This window comes from Erinaceus europaeus, chromosome 12 (genome assembly GCF_950295315.1).
Source record: "Erinaceus europaeus chromosome 12, mEriEur2.1, whole genome shotgun sequence".
Lineage (NCBI taxonomy): Eukaryota > Metazoa > Chordata > Mammalia > Eulipotyphla > Erinaceidae > Erinaceus > Erinaceus europaeus.
In genome coordinates this window covers 80,074,638-80,094,912 of record NC_080173.1, presented here as the reverse complement: position 1 = coordinate 80,094,912, position 20,275 = coordinate 80,074,638, and the positions used below count along the sequence as shown (strand labels likewise).

The 20,275-nt window shown below is 53.9% G+C and overlaps 2 protein-coding genes across 8 annotated transcripts in view; one reads left to right on the top strand and one right to left on the bottom strand.

Moving 5' to 3' along the window:
• Nucleotides 1-15,136, top strand: part of SMG6 (SMG6 nonsense mediated mRNA decay factor) — a 291,344-nt gene extending 276,208 nt beyond the window's left edge. For all 5 annotated transcript variants that reach the window (XM_007520393.3, XM_060204127.1, XM_060204129.1 and 2 more), the window contains 4 exons: nt 5,382-5,535; nt 8,495-8,706; nt 9,568-9,649; nt 13,340-15,136. In XM_007520393.3, coding sequence (XP_007520455.1) covers nt 5,382-5,535; nt 8,495-8,706; nt 9,568-9,649; nt 13,340-13,470 — 579 coding nt within the window. In that variant the 3' untranslated portion in view covers nt 13,471-15,136. The remainder of the gene's footprint in view (nt 1-5,381; nt 5,536-8,494; nt 8,707-9,567; nt 9,650-13,339) is intronic.
• Nucleotides 15,137-15,270: 134 nt separating this feature from the next.
• HIC1 (HIC ZBTB transcriptional repressor 1) lies at nt 15,271-19,751 on the bottom strand. Of its 3 annotated transcripts, none has more exons than XM_007520396.3 (2): nt 19,593-19,751; nt 15,271-18,200 (listed from the first exon to the last, which is right to left on the bottom strand). In XM_007520396.3, exon 2 carries the CDS (start codon nt 18,181-18,183, stop codon nt 16,042-16,044), a length of 2,142 nt encoding a protein of 713 aa, XP_007520458.1. In that variant the 5' UTR covers nt 18,184-18,200; nt 19,593-19,751; the 3' UTR covers nt 15,271-16,041. The 3 variants fall into 3 exon arrangements, with proteins under 3 accessions (XP_007520458.1, XP_060060121.1, XP_007520457.1); XM_060204138.1 differs by lacking the exon at nt 19,593-19,751 and adding an exon at nt 19,247-19,392; XM_007520395.3 differs by lacking the exon at nt 19,593-19,751 and adding an exon at nt 18,522-18,773.
• Nucleotides 19,752-20,275: the final 524 nt, after the last annotated feature.

The following is a 20,275-nucleotide window of genomic DNA, read 5'->3' as shown; positions in this document are numbered from 1 at the left end:
AAGTCCTGGCATCACGTGAACTGAGGAAAGCTATAGTACTGTGGTGTCCCTCTCTGTTTCTCTCTTTCTCTCTCAGTGTACACACACACACACACACACACACACACACGGTTGTCAGAAAAATACATAGAAAATTATGTATTTTGCATAGAAGATCTCTCGACATATATATGTGTATATATATATATATATATATAGGATTGCTGGAAAAGCAATGTGTTTGGAAAAGCAATATGTGTTGAGAGAGAGTATACATATATAAATAGAGAGGTGGGTTACACATATACTTATGGTATATGTGTGTGTGAAATTTAAAATATATGTATATGTATATATATACACTTTTTTTTTTTTTAACCAGAGCACTGCTCAGCTCTGGTTTGTGGTGGTGCAGGGGATTGAACCTGGGACTTTGGAGCCTCAGGCATTATGCTATCTATCCCCCAAAAAAAATTTAAAGTCATCCTGGGAGCAGTGAAAGTGTGTGAAAGATCTGAGCAATCCGTACCCCTTAAAACACACACACAGGTGATCCAGAAGGTGCCGCAGACTCTCAAGCATGAGGTCCTGATTTTAGGGAGCACATGTACCAGAGTGATGTCTGGTTCTTTCTCTCTCTCTCTCCTATCTTTCTCATTAATAAATAAAATCTTTTTTAAAAAATACAGAATCATCATACTATTAAATGGAGAAGAAAAAAAAAGCACTCAGACTTTTCTAGAAATCAGCTGTCCTCTCTCTTACCCTTCCACCTCCTGTTTCTGCTCCCTAGTGGTTTCCGCAGATATCTAACCTCCTGATTATGTAGCAGATGAAAAATAGAGTTGGCTAGGAAGAAAACTGACTTCGTTAAGTTACTAATATATGTATCAGGCACTTTACTAGATTCACATACAAGTCAGAGATGGAAAATTGCTGTGTTACAAAACTTCTCATTTCTGCTGAAGATAGTGCTCTGGCTAGAGGGGCCCAAGGGTAAATAATTCTATCACCTAGAAAGAAAAAGAAACAGCCACACTCCCTGTGGAGTCCTAGGCAGAAGGAACACCTAAGGCCTTTCTTGTTCTGGCTCTGCTTCGTGATGTGAATTCTTCAAGTTCCACAACTCCATGAGCTAATCGCATTACTAATTCTCAGTGTCTCAATTTCAGTGGCTCAGCATCTCCAGTCATCCTCACTATCCAAAAGAAGGAACTTAGCCTGTGAAAGAGTTGTTCCTATGAACCTGACTCTGTTAGTTTCTTCATCAGATGGTATTGTGTATTATTGTTGTTGTTGTTGTTGTCGTCATCATCATCATTATTATTATAGCAGCACTGCTCAGCTCTGGCTTATGGTGGTGCAGGGGATTGAACCTGGGAACTTTGGAACCTCAGTCATGAAAATCTATGCATAACCATTATGCTATCTCCCCCCACCTGGGTAGTATTTCTTCACCGGTCCCCATCACCTGACTCAGGTATGCAAGAATGTTCCTACTCTTCAGGAAATGTTGATTACTTAGCACCTCCCAGAAACAGAAGTAAGCTATATTTTTCTCTTTCACATTTCATGATAACTAGTCCTTATTGCTACTGGTCTGAACCAAAATATTTGTGCTCTCCTCGGATTCCTAGTTCACTATCCAGAACTGCTGTAGACAAACCTTAGCGGCATAGGGTCCCTATGAAACTCTCCTTCCGGGTCAGCACATTTGACTCCAGTACAGGGCCAGTCTGTCTGAATCACAACATTCCAGCTGTGCCCCCCTCACCCCCACCAGAGGCTTCTACAGCTTTTTACTCATACAAACAAAAATAAATCTCACTACCGGCCTCTGAACTCCACAGCAGCATGTTTCCCTCTTCTCCCCAAGTGTCCCATGGCTGTGAGTGGGGACTTGGCACAGTCCCCACCGACATCACTTTTTCACTCCCTGCGCATCCTGTGTCCTTCTCTCACCGTGCGACCCAGAGATCAGAATGGGACGTGACGGCCGGCACAGGCGCCGTGCACAGCTGCCAGGAATCTGACGGGTAAAATCTGGAAAAGTTGGGAGGGCAAATGCTAAACACACACATACACAGCGCCACTCGGAGAGGGCCGGAAACATAGACACCCACAGCAGAGGGCCTGCAGACTCCCAGTCCTTCCTTAGTCTGCCCTTCTTTTGAAGGAGACTGGGCCAGTCTCATGACCCAGGTATGACCCTCCTAGAGGCCCACTGGTACCCCAGAAGAGAGGATAGTTTTATTTAATCTCCTGAGACTCCACGAGGGCATGTGAGGAACAGGAAGCAGTTGTGTGGTGACTCACTGGGCAGAGCCAGGTTAAGGGAAGTTGTCTGCGGGCGTCCCTGGGACCGGATGATGGCAGCACAGCTCCAACCACCCTCATACAGCTAGACCCCACCCCAGCCCCAGGGAACCAGCAAGGCTGCCACCTCCCTAAGAGGCTGTGGCCTCTCTCCACCTTTCTGGCCTTGAGCCAGGACTTAAAGAACTTAGATAAAACTCCCCTGGACTCTGTTTCCTGGATTTTTTTTTTTTCAGCCTGTCCTCAGAACATACCAGTAAGTTCAGCTAACCCCTAGCTTCACTGGTCACCTGGCTTAAAGATCTTTCTACCTGCCATCAGCCCTAACAGTAATAAGATATAAGACCTTAGGTGCTCATTATTCACATGGGGTCAAAAGTGGCAGCTAGTTCCACTTCCTTAGAGTCAAACCAGGGCTACAGTCTCATTTCTTGAGGCAGGAAAACCAAAACGTGAAAGGAGTGTTGGTGGGGCTGTCACAGATGTTATGTTCAGTCAGCACCCTGAACACCTGTCCTTACAGATACCAGTACCCCCGTCCTAGCCAGTACCAGTACTAATCCTGCCCTGTCTCACTCAGAATGATAGCTACTTGGGAGTTAGTCCTACCAGGGACAATATTCCTGGCAGGGGAAAGATGGCTAAAGAATACCTGGAAAAATGCAAAATAGGGATGTTGAAGGAGCCTCTGTGAAGAGAGAGAGGGTTGAGCATGGCTAGCAGAACCTGAGGAGGTGTCATTTCTTGTCCTTAGAAAATGCACAAGTAGTGGTCCGGGAGGTGGCGCAGTGGATAACGTGTTGAACTCTCAAGCTATGAGGTCCCAAGTTCAATCCCCAGCAGCACATGTACCAGAGTGATGTCTGGTTCTTTCTCTCTCTCCTCCTATCCCTCTCATTAATAAATAAATAAAATATTGTTTTTAAAAAAAGAAAATGCACAAATCCTCTCATGCAATGTTATATGTCAGTTATATCTCCACAAAAGATGGATTTTCAGGACCCAGGGAGTAGCTTGCCAATAGAGCACATGCCTTGCCATACTTGTGGCCCTCGGTTCAATCCCCAGCACCACATAAAAACAAAGACAAAACCAAAATAGGACATCATAAAGCGGAGCAATGCCCTGATCTTTCTCTCAATTAAAAAAAAAAACACAGTAATAATGTTTTTAAATAAATTTTATATGGCCATGCCAAGTTTGGTGTGTGTTGCTCTCTATTTAGCAGCCCTGTGACACGGGACAGTGGCCCAAGTCCCCTGGGAAGGTGGCCAGCAGCAGTGGTACTTTCCTCTAATGAAGTGACAGCAATAGGAAGATCTCAGCAGACTGGGCCTCTTAGCCACATTTCTCATGCCTGCCAGTCTCCTGTGGCCTGTGCCTTCCACCAGCTGTGGTGGCAGTGGCAGCAGTAACTTACTCATAGGGAAAGGTCCCCAGCGGGTCACAGAGAAGCCACCCCCAGCATTGGAAGGCATGCCCTTTCAGTTTTACTGTCACTGCCAGTGAAACCTGAACAGCCTTCTCACTGACTGTTAGTGGCCAGAGCTCAGCACAGTGGCCCCAGCTCAGTTGGCACGCACATCTTCTCCGGCCCTGTTTCTGTGTCCCTACATGTTGGTATGTGGCAGAAAGCCATAAAGGGGTGTGACAAGGCTGGGACCTGTTTGTCTGGCTCTTGCCAGGTTTGTATCAGTGCCCTCTAGCTCTGTACACAGGGAGCATGCTATCTGGGCACATGCCAAAAACTCAGTTGTTTCTTGGCTACAGTCCCCAGAAAAGAAAGCCGCACGATAGTGACCATGTTCTATAGTGACAGACATACCCAAACCTATCAGAGAGTACTTGGAGCACATATAAGGCTCCATAAGAAAATTGGGCGTTCGCAGATGGGCATGGATTTTCCCCGAAAGATGTAAGCATTCATAAGACTAACAAGCCCAGGCTGTGTGCTTTCCAGGGTGTGGTGTACAGACCACCGGTGCTCCGTCAGGTGGTGTTGTAATGGTATACAGGAGACACTGTGGCTTTACTATGGAAATTTAGCTTAGTAAATACAGGACTAGACTGTTGAATCCTTGACACCATAGATATCATTGCTAAAGAAGAGTCTAAGCCGGAAGGAAAGGAAGTGAGTTAACTTACAGTCAAGTTGAAGAAAAAATAGCAAGAAAATCATCGCATAGCTTGTACAGAGTTGTGGGAAAGGAGCACCAGCACAACGCCGAAGGCACATTTAGAAACTGCCGGGTGGTGGGGACGGCAGTTCTGATCAGTCTGAGTGTTGCTTTTTGCAGATATGTGGATTTGGTTCTAATTCATTACACTGCAGGGACATCTGCTGCCACAGTAGACTTCCACATAAATAGTTGTCAGTATCACTTTTTTTTTTTTGTATAGCCATTCACTTACTTTATTTTATCTTATTTTCTTTTTTTATTGCCACCAGGGTTGTCTTCCTGGTGCTAGGTGCTGGCACTACGAATCCTTAGCTCCTGGAAGCCATTTTTTTTTCTTTCTACTTTTATTTTTATTTAACAGGACAGAGAGAATTTGAGAAGGAAGGGGAGCTAGAGAGGGAGAAAGAGAGCCACCGGCAGACCTGCTTCACTGCTCATAAAGCATCCTCCCTGCAGGTAGGGAATGGGGGCTGGAACCTGGATCCTTGAGCATGGTAATATGTGCAACACTGTAGCACCCCCCCCAAACTTTTTTTTTAACTGCATAATGAAATAAGTTGGAATAATGAACTCTGTTTGGGATGTGCATATTGTAATTTCTGAATTGAAAAGTATCCCACTATGCATTGCCTAGGTTATATATGTGAAATCACTTTCCTAGCCAAGGAACCTAATTCTTCACTTGTTGATTTCCCAGCCCAAGATCTTCCCTTTCAAAACCTGTTTTCTTACTGCAGTGATTTGCCCAGCCCTTAGGTCTGTTCCTCAGGCCTGACAGGGGCTGGCTATCCTCTGGAGGATGGTGAGGCTCGGGGCAGGATGCTGACAAACTGGAGTCAGAGCCCTGGATGACCCACTGTTTGGCTGCTTATCCTCTGGTTCATTTACCATTCTCTGTCCCTGTAGGCCGTTCTGGAGGACCAGAGTCAGATGAGGCAGATGGAGCTTGAGATCAGACCCTTGTTCCTCGTACCAGACACCAACGGCTTCATTGACCACCTGGCCAGTCTGGCACGGCTACTGGAGAGCAGGAAGTACATCCTGGTGGTGCCCCTTATTGGTGAGTCAGGCCAAAGCAGCCCTGCACGTGCACAGCAGCCCCTTCTCCTTACGTGCCCCACAGCATGAAGACCAAGCAGGCAGGGCCCTGCTGTGTGTGTAAGACAGGATTTGCAGGGAAGCAGGGAATGCGTAGGGCAAGGAAAATTGTTTAATAATCAAAGCAGTTCAAATTATTATGGCTGATCCATGGCTTAAACTGCATGAGCCCAGCCCTTGTTTTTATCCTTATAAAGCTTGCAGTAAAACAGCAAAGCTGGTTCCCGTTATTGGTAAACACTCAGCCCTGGCAGATAACGGCAGTGCTGCTGGGTGGTCTGGCAGAGAAGCTGGGAGGATTTTGAAGTGGTTAGATGCCTTTGGTCTGATTGTCTTGTAGCTTTTCATGATCATTCTGTTGGTTGGAGGTAGCATTCTTCTGGCCAATGTCACCCTAAGGCCAGGCCGACAGAAACCCTCCAGAGCAAGCCCTTGGCTCATGCCTATGGATTCCTGCCACTTGGGACCTTACCTCTGTCTGTTCATTGGTGCTGGTGCAGGGTCAGCATCTCAGGACCCAGCTAGCTGTTTCCACCCTCAGGCCACAGGAGCCCAGCTGTGCTGTCTCCAGGGACTATTCAGGAAGTCCCTTAGTTTTGGGGTCTGTATTGGTCAACCTCAGGATACTTTGGGCTCCTGTTTAATACAGATGATACAACTGATATAGCTAGGTGATGGCTAGCTTGTGGACAGGAGGGTTTAGGAGATGACTGGGAAGCGCAGACGTTAAATGTCCCTTCCTCAGCAGCCACTTGGAGCACATTCAGAGCCTTGTCCTCTGGAGAAGCTGCCAGACTGGCAGTCTGCCTGCCAAGCCACCTCTGACATGCATGCCAAGATGTTCCAGTGGGCCTTCCCTCCCAGTCCCATGTGTCTTAGTGCCAGATGAGGGTGGAAACAAAGGGCAGGAAACATCCGCCCCTGCAGAGGCTATAGAACCCTGGGGGGTTGTGGGAAACACGTTAGCACCACCTGAGAATGTTGGCACTGAAGCAGCCCTTGTCCCGCCTCACCCTCCCTGTCTTCCTTCCCCCTCCCCATGTGGCCTGGCCAGAACCTCTTAAACCCAGGCCCTGAGACCTAAAGGAAAGTTTTCTGCGCCTCAAAAATAGAGCAGCTTCTCTCCCCAAAGCAGAACAGCAAGACCATCAAGTTGTCCCAGTGTCCTTTCTCTTTTCTCTGGGTCCTGGAATAATGTCTTTCAAGATGCAAGTCACTGTTCTGTCATACTCAGATTTCCAAGGGGAAGAAAATAAATCGGTCATTTTGCTAGATCACTTTTCTGACATTATCAGGAGCCACCTAAGAAAATACCATTCCCCGCCCCCCCCAAAAAAAAAAAATCCCAGGGTAACAGGATTCTTGGTTACCAGCACTGATTGTGCCCCTGCTGTGTGTTCAGTCTTTTTGTTTCTGGGGTGTCAGTGACAGAGCTGCAGCCCCTTGTCTAGAGGAGTCTGTGGTTCAGTGGTGAAAACCAGATTTGGGAGGGAGGGAGCAAACATATGGTAAAACCGAGAGGATACATGTAGAATAAATAAATGACCCCCATGGGTGTTGGGAAATGACAGCTCTGTTATAGCTCCAGTCTAGACCAGCATCTATGAACCTTTTTCAGCCGGGCAGGGCCCTGGGCTCTCAGGGACTATAGATGGGTCTCCTGCTCCATGAAACTTCTTCTGTGGACTCCTGTCCTATGCCCAGAGCATGAAGAGTTAAGCTGACAGTCTTCCCTGCTTGTTTCTTGTGCTCTTTAACCTACTCCATGCTCCTTCAGCTTGACCCCAGCATTGAGAAGCCCCGCCTGGTGCAGAAGCACAAACAAGCTTCTCCTTTGAAGCCTGTTTAGTTTGGAAGCAGGAAAGCAGATTTTTGGGATGGAATACCAGTTTTTCCTGTTTGATGTTCTGTTTGGTGTACCATACACCCATCCACGGTTGCTCCCCAACCTCAGCCATGTATTGTATGGACATTGCAGCCTCCCTCAGGTTGCTGAAAGCAGAGAAAGAGAGAAAGAGAGAGAGAGAGAGAGTGAGTGTGTGTGTGTGTGTGTGTGTATGGTGTGTGTAAGCACAGTGTGTGTGTGTGTGTGTGTATGTGTGTTCCCACATGGATCCTTTCCAGAAAGTGTCTCTGAATACCCAGACAGTGAGTGCCAGGCTCACCATGGAACAGCATACTCATGCCGACTCCCTGAGCATGAATCATTGCACTGAAGAGAGGCCTCAGACCCCAAACTCTCCCGGAGCCCCCAAGGAGTGCATATTTCCCACTTGACCTCAGGCTTTTGGCTGGAATTTTGGAAAGAATCTTCACCAGAAATGAAGCTGTATCCCAGACACATAGGCAAGCAGGCAGGCGCGCGCACAGAGACGCGCACGCATGCACACATGCAGTATCAGAGGAGCTATATGTGCTAGGCGCATGGTTTTGGGAAATAACAGAATGCTTACAAGTGAGGCTGTCACTGGTACTTCCCACTTAGTGGCCTTCTTGCGCTCTGGGAGGTAGAGCATAGACTTTGTCACTCAGACTGTTGTGGTTGGGGGCCCACGTGGATCGGGGAGATTGCTGCTTTTCCTTTGGCTACTACATAACCTTGCCTCCCCTGAGGGATCCTTTCAATTTGAGCCTATAAGGAGTGCAGCAGAGGGTCCAGGTTTCTTCCTCCGAATATAGATAGCATCTCCAGAAAATCCCTATAAGATCCTCCCAAGAGGAAGGTGGGGCCAGGGAGGAGAAGAAGGGAGGGAAAGTGTGGAAAGTTGGGAGCACCACTTTTTGCCCCGAAAGTCCCCTGGTTCCATTGGAAGACCTCTGTGGGGCTGGAAGGATTCTGTGGTGTTGGAAGGGGTTGCCTAGGAAAGGAGGCCTGCTATGAAAGCAGATAGTGCTGAGGCTGATAACTTGTGTCTCACCAGTGATCAATGAACTGGACGGCCTGGCCAAGGGGCAGGAGACAGATCACAGGGCCGGGGGCTATGCCCGTGTGGTACAGGAGAAGGCCCGAAAGTCCATCGAGTTCCTGGAACGGAGATTTGAGAGTCGAGACTCCTGCCTGAGAGCCCTGACCAGCCGTGGCAATGAACTTGAATCTATTGCCTTCCGCAGTGAGGACATCACTGGCCAGTTGGTGAGACCCCTGGCAGAATGGGAAAGCCCACAGTCTGTTAGAATACCAAAAGTGCAGACCTGAGGCCCTAGAAGCCACAGGTTCAATCCCTGACACTACCTCATATCAGAGCCGAACAGTATTCTCTCTCTCTCTCTCTCATGCTTTCTCTGTCTCTCTTAAAAGAAAGAAGATTAAAAAAGAGAGAAAAATAGAAAGGGATGGTGGCTGGGTGGTGGCTCATCTGGTTGAGCGCACATATGCTAATGTGCAAGGACCCAGGTTTGAGCCCCCAGTCCCTGCGGGGGTAAAGCTTTGCGAGTGGTGAAGCAGGGCTACAGGTGTCTCTCTCCCTCTCTGTCATCCCCTTCCCTCACGATTTCTGGCTGTCACTATCCAATAAATAAAGATTTTTAAAAAAATTGTTTAAAAAAAAGAAGGGAGTTGGGCAATAGCACAGCGGTTATGTGCACATGGCACAAAGCACAAGGACCGGCGTAAGTGCGAGCCCCAGGCTCCCCACCTGCAGGGGAGTCGCTTCACAGGCAGTGAAGCAGGTCTGCAGGTGTCAAAAAAAAAAAAAATGGAAAGGGGAGACCCACACAGTCAGTCTTCAGCCTTCGGGGGGGAGCTAAAGGAAGGTCAGTATAACCTGGGCAGCTACTATTTAGCCCAGGAGGGAGATTTCCTTGTCCCTAACTTGCTCTTGGTGCAGTTGGACCCAACCAAGCAGGGCCAAGACAGGTATGAGAGGAACTCAGGGAGGTTCCTGAACATGTTTCTCAGGGATATTCCCACACCCCAGAAGCAGAGTATACCTGTGCTTGCTTTACATGGCGCCCCCTCCTGCCCAGTGGCAATTCTCACACTGTCTTCCTGCAGGGTAACAATGATGACCTGATCCTCTCCTGCTGCCTCCACTACTGCAAAGATAAGGCTAAGGACTTCATGCCCACCAACAAAGGTACAGCTTTGCCTCTTCTGTGAACCACCCAGTCGTCTGTTCTACTTTGTCTTTACCTCCTCAGCCCGAAGGGAAGGGTCCTGTCACCAACTGTAGCCTGGAAAGCTGAGGAATCTCGAATCAGGTCTGATGCAAGCCTGAGGTCAGCCCAGTGTCATTCCCTCCTGGAGGTCAGACCTCCCCGTCACAGTCCCCTCCTGTGTCCTCCCTCCCCTCAACTCCCAGAGAATGTGAGGTGACCTTGGGCCAAATAGCAATGGGCTGAGCCCAGGAAGCCAGGCTCTGGGCATGAGTTTACCCACTTAGTGTACATCCATTTCCTTTCTTGGGTCCTCAGTGAGTTCTCTGACAGCAAGAATGTCCTTATGATTCAGTGTAGCTTATTCTGGCTGTGGTCTCCTAGATCTTACCCTCTGCAGCTCTGATGACAGTCCCCAGTGATCCATGAGGCCCACCTCCCTTGGCCCTGCTCCACCCTCTCAGTTCATCCTTGAATGTTTACCCTGTATCAGGCCCAGTGGAGGTGCTTTCCCAGCTAGTAGTGGGTCTTTTCTTCCTGCCTTTATGTTTGAGAACTAGCACTCTTCAGATTCTCTGGAGTTGAAAGCAGGTAAAAGCACGAGGATTAGGCCCTCAGCACTTTTCAAGACGTTTTTGGTGAGCAGAATTCCATCTTTGGGCCAGAGGCCCAGCCTGGGGCTCTCTTGCAGATCCTTGAGGGCTTTACCCTCAGCACAGAGCTGTCTTTCCCCTCAGAATCAGAATGGCTAAAGTGCTTTCTGCTGTTGATTCCTAGCAACCCGACATTTCCCTTTGGAAGGAATTCCTAGGACCTCCTAACTCAGTATCATCTGCAGAGCTGATTTTTTTAAAAATATAATTTGGTTTTTTTCTACATGTGTCATATTGTTTGAGTCCTCCTTGCCCATCTCTTTTCCCTGCTTACTTGCTTATTTCCCTGTGCTGGTCTGGGGATTATCTTTTCTGCTGTTGCTTCTTCACTCACAGTAGTGTGGTCTCTCACTACTTTGTTTTTGTGGTCTCTCACTATCTTTGTTTATTTATTTATTATTCTTTTAAATCTTTGATAAAGACAGCCAGAAATCAAGTGGAAGGGGGGATATACAGAAGGAAAGAGAAAAACAACAAGGGCAACAAAAAGAGAATAAATAAATATTTTTAAAATAGTCCAAAAAAAATAAAATCTTTAAAAAAAAAAAAAGAAGGAAAGAGAAGAGGGATACGTGCAGCCCTGCTTCACCACTTGTGAAGCCTTTCCCCCTGCAGATGGGGACCAGGGGGCTCAACTCTCGCACTGTAACACTCAACCAGGTGCACCACCACCCAGCCCCCAGAGTGTCTTTGCTGTGTGGCCTAAGTCCCTGTCCCAAAGGCTGCTAACAAGTACACAACTGCTGTTTTTTGAGGGACACTGCTGTGTGGCTGGCATAGAATGTCCCTTAGGGTCAGATGTGGAGCACTCAAGTGGTGAAATAAGTCTTGGCTGAGTCAAACACAGGAACTTGAGCTTCCTTGAGAGGTCCCTTCTGAGAGACGAGCGCATAATGCAGAAGGCCTTGTGAAGTACGGTTCATGTAGTGCTGCCGCCCCGCCCAGCTGCAGAGCCGTTTCTTTCTTAGCAAAGACATATTTTGACTTTGGCCCTACTAGTCTCCCCACCCCACCCCCATTTCACCCCAGAGAGCATACAGGAACCCATTGCCATCCTGGGGACCGCCCCTATCAGAATTACATCAGCAACGGCTGGTGTAATCAAACCCCATTTGTCAGTGTGAATTCTTAGCAGATTAACTTGTCAGATTCACAGAGAAACCATCACCAAATGTTTATGTGTAAACGATGTTGAATTTTAAAATCATGTGGATTATGGCGGATGGGGCCTGACAAGATGACAGTCTCTGGTTTCTAACAAAGTGAAGTTACCAGTGTCAAAACAGAGGATGTTTATTGTTAAAAATGTCTCAAAGTATCCACAGAAACCCCTGCAGACCCCTGCCAACAGTGCTGTGCCTTGGTTGGCTGACCTAAGGCCTGGGACTCTCCTGGTCTGAGTCCCAGGGCAAGAATAGTGGGGCTACAGACAGACTCCAGCAGCCAGCTGGGAGCCCCTCTCAGCACTGACACCACCACCCCACCCTACACTCACACACACCGCCCCCCAGGGGCCAAGCCCAGGCAGTTAAGCAGTTTAAAGCAGCCTCTTTAAGCATAGTCACCATCCTCTTCCTCTTTCCATCACAGCTCCTCTCTTTCCCTTCTGTCACCACGAGCTTCTCTGCTCTCCCCCCAAACCTCTCCAGAGGCTACACCCAAAATTGTTGGGGACATTTGCATGCCAGCACCACAGGATGTTTCCTGTGCCTCAACTGTCAGCCAGTTCTCTGTTAGGGAACACCCAGCCAGAACTGAGGCGTAGACCTGCCACCTGAGGGACGGGACGGTCAGCACACAGCACGGGCTTACCCCCACCTCCATTAAAAGACGGGGACTGAAGGGAGAGAAGTGGTAGAAAATGCCCTGTGTTTTTCTCATAGTCATTTTAAAAGATGAAGGCTGTCCTTGCCAACATAGAAAGATCTTTAAAATGCAGAAAACTGGGAGTTGGGCTGTAGCGCAGCAGGTTAAGTGCACGTGGCACAAAGCCCAAGGACTGGCTTAAGGATCCGGGTTCGAGCCCCCGGCTCCCTACCTGCAGGGGAGTCGCTTTACAGGCGGTGAAGCAGGTCTGCAGGTGACTATCTTTCTCTCCCCTTCTCTGTCTTCCTCCTCTCTCCATTTCTCTCTGTCCTATCCAACAACAACTATGACATCAATAACAACAACAATAATAACTACAATAAAACAACAAGGGCATCAAAAGGGAATAAATAAATATTTTTTAAAATGCAGAAAACTGAATAAAGTAAGTATGTCTAGTATGATAATAATTTTATAAGGAAAAAAAACATATAACAAGTAGATATGCTTAAAAAGGCGCAAAAAGCTATGTGGGGACAGAGGAGTGGTTCACCCAAAAGAATGCACATGTTATCATGCATGAAGACCTGGGTTCAGGCCTCCAGTCTCCACCTGCAGGAGGGAAGCTTCACAAGCGGTTGAGCAGTACTGCAGGTCTCTGTCCTCTCCCCCTCTATCAATTAAAAAAGAAAAATGGTTGCCAGGAATGATGGAGTCATGCTGGCACCAAACCCAAGCAGTAATCCTGGAGGGAACAAGAGAAAAAGCTATCTGGAAGCATACGCAGATCTCCCCCCTGGGGAACAGAGACACAGGAAGGGAGAGAACAGGGAGAATGACTCTTACTACCTTTGCTGCTTACCGCTCTGCACTGCTAGAGGAGTAGATCGTCTTGGCATAGCTCTGCCTGATAGCCTTGTGCCCTCGACTCCTCAGAGTTCCCTAGAGCTAACCCCCCTCCTTATATTTGGAAGCTTTGTATATACTGTGTATGCCATCTTTAGTTTTCTACCTCTTGATATCTTAGAGGGAAGAGATATGTGAAGGAAGAGAGTATTATGAGTCCAGGACCAGCTACACAGTTAGAAGGACTAGAAGCAAAGGGTCTTCTTCAGTCCAGAGTTTAGGGAGAGGAGTTTGTGGGGCCTGGTGGGTTTGACCCTCATCTCTGCCTCCCACCCTCAGTGATGGCCTGCTCTCTTATATCAACAGAGGAGCCCATCCGGTTACTGCGGGAGGTGGTGCTGTTGACGGATGACAGAAACCTGCGTGTGAAGGCGCTGACAAGGAATGTGCCCGTGCGGGACATCCCCGCCTTCCTCACATGGGCCCAGGTGGGCTGAGGGGGCCACACCAGGGCCCACCCCCATGGAACCGCTCCTGAGAGGCCACCAGGTGCCCAGTGTAGCACAGAAGATGCCCACGTGTCTGAGCCACCAGTCCACCCAGACAATAAACCATCCTCTTCCAACCCACACCGTGGCTGTGCTGTGGGGGAGCTACTCCTCACAGAGCCCCTCCCAAGGGTCGGGTGGAAGCTGCTGGGTCCCTCCTGAGCTGCCCAGATTTACCAGGGAGGTGGCTGGCTGCAGTGACAGCAGGTGGGCCAGCCAGGTAGACTGCCCATGCTCCCAGCCTTTCTCCCTCCCCGTCTGGTTCCAGGGCTGGGGGAAGGCCTTCCAGGAAGCCAGGGGACTTAGGCACTTTTCTTAGGTGGAGCTGGGGCAGCAAGTTTTAAAGAGTTTCTATCAGATGCAGGTGAAGTCACGGGTCCCTTTGATGTTTTCAGAACCCCTGCCCTAAGTATGTCCAAGAAGCTGTGGCTATGCCATGCAGAGATTGCTCAGGGTGTATCTCTCTCCCTGAGGCCTGAATTCCCCCCAAGAGACCCAAACTGGGGTCTAGCCCCTGTGTCAGGAACAGCAGTCCTAGGCCCCCAGACCAAACACAGTGCCACATGCATACCCACCCACTCCCACTCTGTTGCTTTTCTTCCTGTCCATGTCAGTCTGAGTCCCCTGCACTCTGCCGTTTGCGTTGCCCTTGGATGGTCATGGTTCTGCAGGGATGATCTCAGGCCCATGCTCCCTGGGTGACCTCTCCCTACTCCTTCTACCCTCATGGCCTATTCTGCTCGGTTCTCCCCCCATCCTTCCTCTCTTCCTCTTCAATTTTACCCCCCTTTCCTTTCCTAGTTCCAGTCCTCTCGCTGTCCTAGTCCCCTCAATTTCCTCACCTCACTTCCTTGCCATGGGGGTTCTCGTTCTGACTCTCCTCATTTACCTGTGGCAGGAACCTCTAATAAAGCTTTTCCGCTCCTGACGTTTTCCAGACCCCTATGGCTTAAGGAACTTCCAGGCTTCGACAACTTCTTTGGGAGGAGCACTTCCTACCTAGCCTAGTCTTCACCTCTTTCTAGCTTTGCCTGAAAGTAGACACAGGAGCTCTTTGGCTTTTTAAGGTTTTTGTTTGTTTGTTTTTTGGGTTTTTTTTTTTTTTTTTTTTTTGGTTTTTGTTTTGTTTTCTCTTTAGGTGGCACCTGTGTTCAAAGTTTCACTCGAGGTTTCCTACTGAGAATGTGTTCTCCCAACCCCAGGTACAGGTGAGAACAGATTAGTGGGAAATCAGGCAAGGTTTTGAGGGAGGAAGCCAAGAGTAATTTTTGATGGGACAAGTGGGGGGAAACCCCCCCCAGAGCTCTCTCTTCACTGTTAGACTACTTCCCCTGCCCAAGAAATGGAAGCAAGTCTACCCTCTCCAAAGCCCAAGATTATGCCAGAAGCAGGGGGACTGCAGGAGAGCACAGACAGTGGTTTGAGATATGAATCCCCCAGGGTCTCAGAAGGCTGGGCTCTTTAGGGGTACAGAATCTCCAGCCTCCCTCTCCTCTAAGGTCCTCTCCCCTGGATGAAGGCTGATGACTGGGTGGGTGGGAGACCACTCTCTCCTTTCTGTTCCATTTGCAGCACTGGTTTTGTTTCCTTAATAAATGTTGAGTTATGAAACACACCTGACCTCCTGCTGATCTCTCTGGGGTTTGGGAGGGAACAGGGCCCAAGCCTCTGCACCTGTGTGAGGGTGCCAGGTCTCCCCGCCCACCCTGGCTCCACCCGCCCAGGTGGAAGAGAGCAGTAGGGTCCAGATCCTTGGTTACTGCTTTATTGCTGTTTGGTTCGAGTATAGAAAATGGAAGCGGCTCTGGAAGAGCCTGTGTACAAGGTAGGGAATATACAAACGAGGAAGAGGGAGCTAAAGAGACCACGTTTCAGCCCAGCCCAGCCTGGGCTTGGGATGGGGGCCGCCCAGGGCGCATGCAATAAATATGGTCCGGGGGCCCCAGGGAATGGAGGAGGAGACACCACAGAAGCGTCTCAGCTCTCTGACTTCAGAGGGAGGGGAGGGTTGGCCCTGGGGCTAGTGCCACTTGTGCAAAATGAGGAACTTCACATTATCAGTCCCGGGGCGGGTGGGAGCAGAGGTGGGGGGCCCTCCGGCCGGCTCATTCCCCTACCGCTCCCAGACTCTTGCCGGACGCTCCGACCCCAGCGGGGAGATTCACAGTGAGAATGGGTGTGGTCGCAAGGGCCGGAGGTAGGGCTGGGAGCGCCCCAACAGTGACACCCCTCCCACCCAAGAGCAGCACGGAGCCGAGGGAGGGGGCCAACGAACCACAGGAAGAGGCGGAGAAGGGCTGGGGGTCTCCTTTGGTCAAAGCTGATATCAAAAATATAAATCTCCCTTCCCCCATCCCACCCCCGCCCCGGGGTTCCCCCCCTCCCCCGCAACCCCGGGCTAAGGCACAAAGCTGTGAGGCCAGGTGGGGCCGCCGCCGCTGCGGCGACGCTGCCGCTGCTACCGCACTAGTCCAGGCGCGCGGTGCCGGCTCCCGCCGCCGCTCCCGGGGGCGCGGCCCTCTAGGTGGGGGAGAAGCGGTCGATGGTCCGGCCGTCGGGCCCCGCCGCCAGGTGCGCTCCCTGGCTCAGCACCTCAGCCGCCTTGTCCGGGCTGAGACCCAGCTCCGCGGTGAACTTGGCCAGCGGGTAGAGGCTCTCGAGCGCCACCTTGGGGTCGTGCAGGAAGTGCGTGGTCTGCGCCAGCAGCTCGGCCGCAGCCGCCTTGTCCTGCTGCTTCAGGCTCAGCTGCTCGGCCGTGAGGCGGGCCACCGCAAAGACGCCCTCGGGGAAGTCGAGTTTGCCCTTGCCATCCGGGCCGGGGACGCCGGGCAGCCCCCCCAGGCCCGCCAGCGCCCCGGCCGCGCCCGCCGCGCCCCCCACAGCGTGCATCTTCATGTGGCTGATGAGGTTGCGTTGCTGCGCGAACTTGCCCCCGCACACCTGGCACTCGTAGGGCTTCTCGCCCGAGTGGATGCGCATGTGCTCGGTGAGGCGGTACTGGCGCGTGAAGCGCATGCCGCAGGCGTCACACGCGAAGGGCTTGAGGCCCAGGTGGCTGCGCATGTGGCGCGTCATGGTCCCGCGCTGCGTGAACTTTTTCCCGCAGATGGTGCAGGGGTAGGGCCGGGTCAGCCAGTGTGTCTTCTCGTGCTGCCGCAGCGTGGCTGGGTCCTTGTAGCTCTTGTCGCACGAAGCGCAGCGGTAGGGCCGCAGCAGCTCCCCTAGGCCGCCCGGGGCCCCTGAGACCTTGTCCCCACCGCCTCCAAATGGGGGTCCTAGGCCGGCGGCCCCCGCGGCCACGTCGGCCGCCTCTGCGCGGCCGTACAGCGCCTCCTCCTCCTCCACGTGCGCCTCCACGTGCGCGTTCAGCTGCTCGGAGCTGGGGAAGCCCTTGCCACACGGGATGCACACATACAGGTTGTCGCCGAAGCTCTCGGGCTCGCCGTAGGCCAGGTGCGGGCATGGGTAGCCCTCGAGGTGGCCCCCCGGCGGGCTGGGGTCTTCGCTGCTACCCGTCTCCTCGCTGCTACTCTTGTAGTCGTCGCCATCGCCGCCCGCGCCCGCCACGTCGAGGCCTCCCGGGTAGCGCGGCGGGGGCGCCAGGCCGAGCGGGGGTCCCCCGGGCGAGGAGGCCGGGTCCCCGCCACGCTCGTCGCAGCGCTCACCCGGGGAGCCGCGCTCCCGGCCCAGCTCGTCCCCGTAGCTGCCGAGGCCGGGCTCGTGCTTCATCCAGCGGTAGAGGAGGCTGGTGGGCACTTCGGACCGGCCGGGGGGCTCGGGCCCCGGGCTGCCGCCGGCGCCCCGGAACGGGTCCGGGGGCGGGACGGCCTCCTCCAGCTTCTGGAAGGGCAGCGGCGGCAGGGCGAGTGGCGGCTCCTTGTAGGCGACGGGGCCGGCGCTGGGAGGGCTGTCAGGGCGCAGGGGCAGTTCGCGCTCCCCGGGCGGCCGCTCGGGAGGCGCAGAGCCGGGCGGGCTCTTCTTGGACAGATCCAGGCCGCACAGAGGCGAGCAGCGGCGCTCCGGGGCACAGAGCGCGGAGGCAGGGCCGGGGCCCGAGGCGTAGAGCTCTGCACAGTGCGTGTTCACCGCGGCTTCGGGGCCAGACGGCGGCTCGGCGGTGGGCGGCGGCGCAGGCCCGGCGGGGGACGAGTAGCAGGCCTGGATGACGGGCGTGGCGGCCCGCAGTCCCCGGCCCGGCCGGCCGTAGGGCGCGTATCCGCCGCCGCCGCCGCCGCCGCCCCGCAGGTGGCAGTACTTGCCGTGGCGCTTGAGGCGCTTCTTGCATAGCGCCACGAGGTCAGGGATTTGCAGGTAACTGGCGGCGGCCAGCACGGCGCCCAGGCTCGGCTCGGCCCCGGGGGCCACGGCTGCAGCCGCGGCGGCCTCTGCGCCATCAGCCAGGCGGCCGGTGTAGATGAAGTCCAGCACCAGGCGGAAGACGGCGGGGCTCACCATGTCATGGTCCAGGTTGAGCAGGTTGTCGTGCACCACCAGGGACTTGAGGTAGGCGCTGCTGGCGGCCAGCACGTTCTTGTGCGCGCGGAAGAGGGCGTTCTGCACCACGATGATCACGTCGCACAAGAAGCCTTTGGTACGCTGGTTGTTGAGCTGCAGCAGCAGCTGCCTCGAGTGGCCGGGCGCCTCCATCGTGTCTAGCATCATCTGCCCAGCACAGTCTCCTGCGGGGACACACACCAGCCGGATCAGAGCCTCGAAGAGCCCCGTGTGCCTGCACCCTGCACCCAGCCCAGCTCCACTTCCCCTTCCCCTCAGCTAGGTAGGGGCATTGAGCACCACGGCCTGAGCACTGGCAGAGGCTCAGTGGCAGCCGGGAGTGGGAGCCTGGGTCGACCGAACAGCCACTGGAGCCGGGCTGGTGCTGAGAAGGCCGGGCTGGCCTGTGCCTGGGGGCCCAGATCGGCGGGGCACTCAGGCTGGGTTCTGGGGCCTCTGAAGGAGAAAAGTGACCGGGCCAAGTGACCCCTTTCGAAGACAGTTACCGGATTTGAGGAAAATGTCCGCTTCAGGAAAAGTCATTCAGGGCCGAGAAGTTTGCCCAAGTGGGGAGTGAGGGAATCGAGTTTGAAAAGCGCCTCCCGCCTCGGGAGAAAGTGGCCCAGCTGGGGACGGTGTTTTGGAGCTGGGGAGCGGGGTGCCCGCCTCGGCGCCGCCCCGCCGGGGGGCTGTCAGACCCTCGGAGGCCCGGCCCGGCCGCGGCGCGGGGAGGAGGCAGCGGCTGCCGTGGCGGGCAGAGCGCGAAGGCCGGCCCCGGCGCGGGGAGGGCGTTATATCGGGGCAGGAGGCTGAGGCAGGAAGCAGGTGGGGGGGAGGGGGGAGCCACGCAACTCCCAGGGGAGGGAGGGGGCAGCGCCCCGGGCGGGCACGGCGCACAGCCGGCTGCAGCCCTGACCCCGGCCTGCGCCCCACCCGCGTCCGGCCTCGGCCTCCTCGGCTCCAGCGCTGCACCCGCGCGCGGCCCGCAGCCTCCTCCACAGCTCCCCTCGGCCCCTGCGCCGCGGGAACTCCGCAGCCCCGAACTCGGGGAAAAGTTTCCCAACTTGAGGCAAGCGGGGGGCGCGCCGGCCCCGCTCCCTCCGGCCCCAGCTTCACCCCTCGACCCCCCGCTGCCGAGGACAGGCGACCGCAGGGCCCGAGCCAGCCCTGAGCGCCCCTGCCTGCCTGCCCGCCCGCCCGCCCCCGGCCCCGTAGGGCCTCGGCCCGTTACCTGCGGTGCAGCCCGCCGGGGCTTTCCTCCCCGGGCGGTGGCGGCTCCCGGCCGGCGCCCCACCCGCCACTGCCCGCGCGGGGCTGTGCCAGAGCTGCGCCCCTGCCAGCCCGCCCGCCCCCTGCTCCGCGCCTTCCAACCCATGTGCGGGCCCTGGCCGTGACCCCGCCGTGAACCCGCGCCGAGCGGCGGCCCCGCGGTCCCCACTCCTCTGGGGCCACACCCGGAGGCTGAACGCCGGCCGCGGCGGAGCGCCCGAGCCCGAGGATGCGCCCGCCGCGGTCAGCGCGCCGGGACCAGCTGTCCAAGTCCTCTGTCCCTCCCGGGCCCCGGCCTGTGCACCCACCTGGGGGGCATGTCGGAAGCCCCGGGCCCGGCTGCCGGCGGATCCAGGAGGGACGTGGCTGCGCTGCGCTGCCCTCCACCCGTCGGGCCCCCGGTCGGTCTGTCCTGCTGGTCCGTCTTCCCCGTGTCCTGGCAGCGTCTCAGCCCCGCCGCGCTTTCCGCACACTCTTATCTGGAGTGGCCCGGCCCGGCGGGCGCCGCTGCGACTCTAGCGCCACCTCGCGGCACTGAGGGGGCTTGCGTGGCAAGGCGACCATCGCCTTCCCTGCACCTGGGTTACATTTGCACTTGCGCTGCTGGACCAGGGAGGGCAGTCTGTTAGCAGATTCACCCTCCCACATGTGCCCACCGGACCCGAGTGCCGGGAACTCGAGGGTGGGGGATTGAGATGCACACTCCAAAGTACATATCTGTAGATTTTCATTACTGTCACAATTTGGGAAAGTCCGGCTCTTAAGCAGAGGGTTAGACAGATGGTGGAAGGGAGAGTAGGGAAACCAGAGAGCAAGAGAAGGTAAACGAGGTTTGGGGGACTCTCCTTTGACGTTCTTTCTTTTCCTTCGTTCCTTCCTTCTTTTCTGTTTTCTTTTTAGATTTTAACCAGAGTACTGCTGCCTGGAATGGAACCTGGGACTTCAGAGCCTCAGCATGAAAATCTTTTTGCATAATCATGACGTTGTCTCC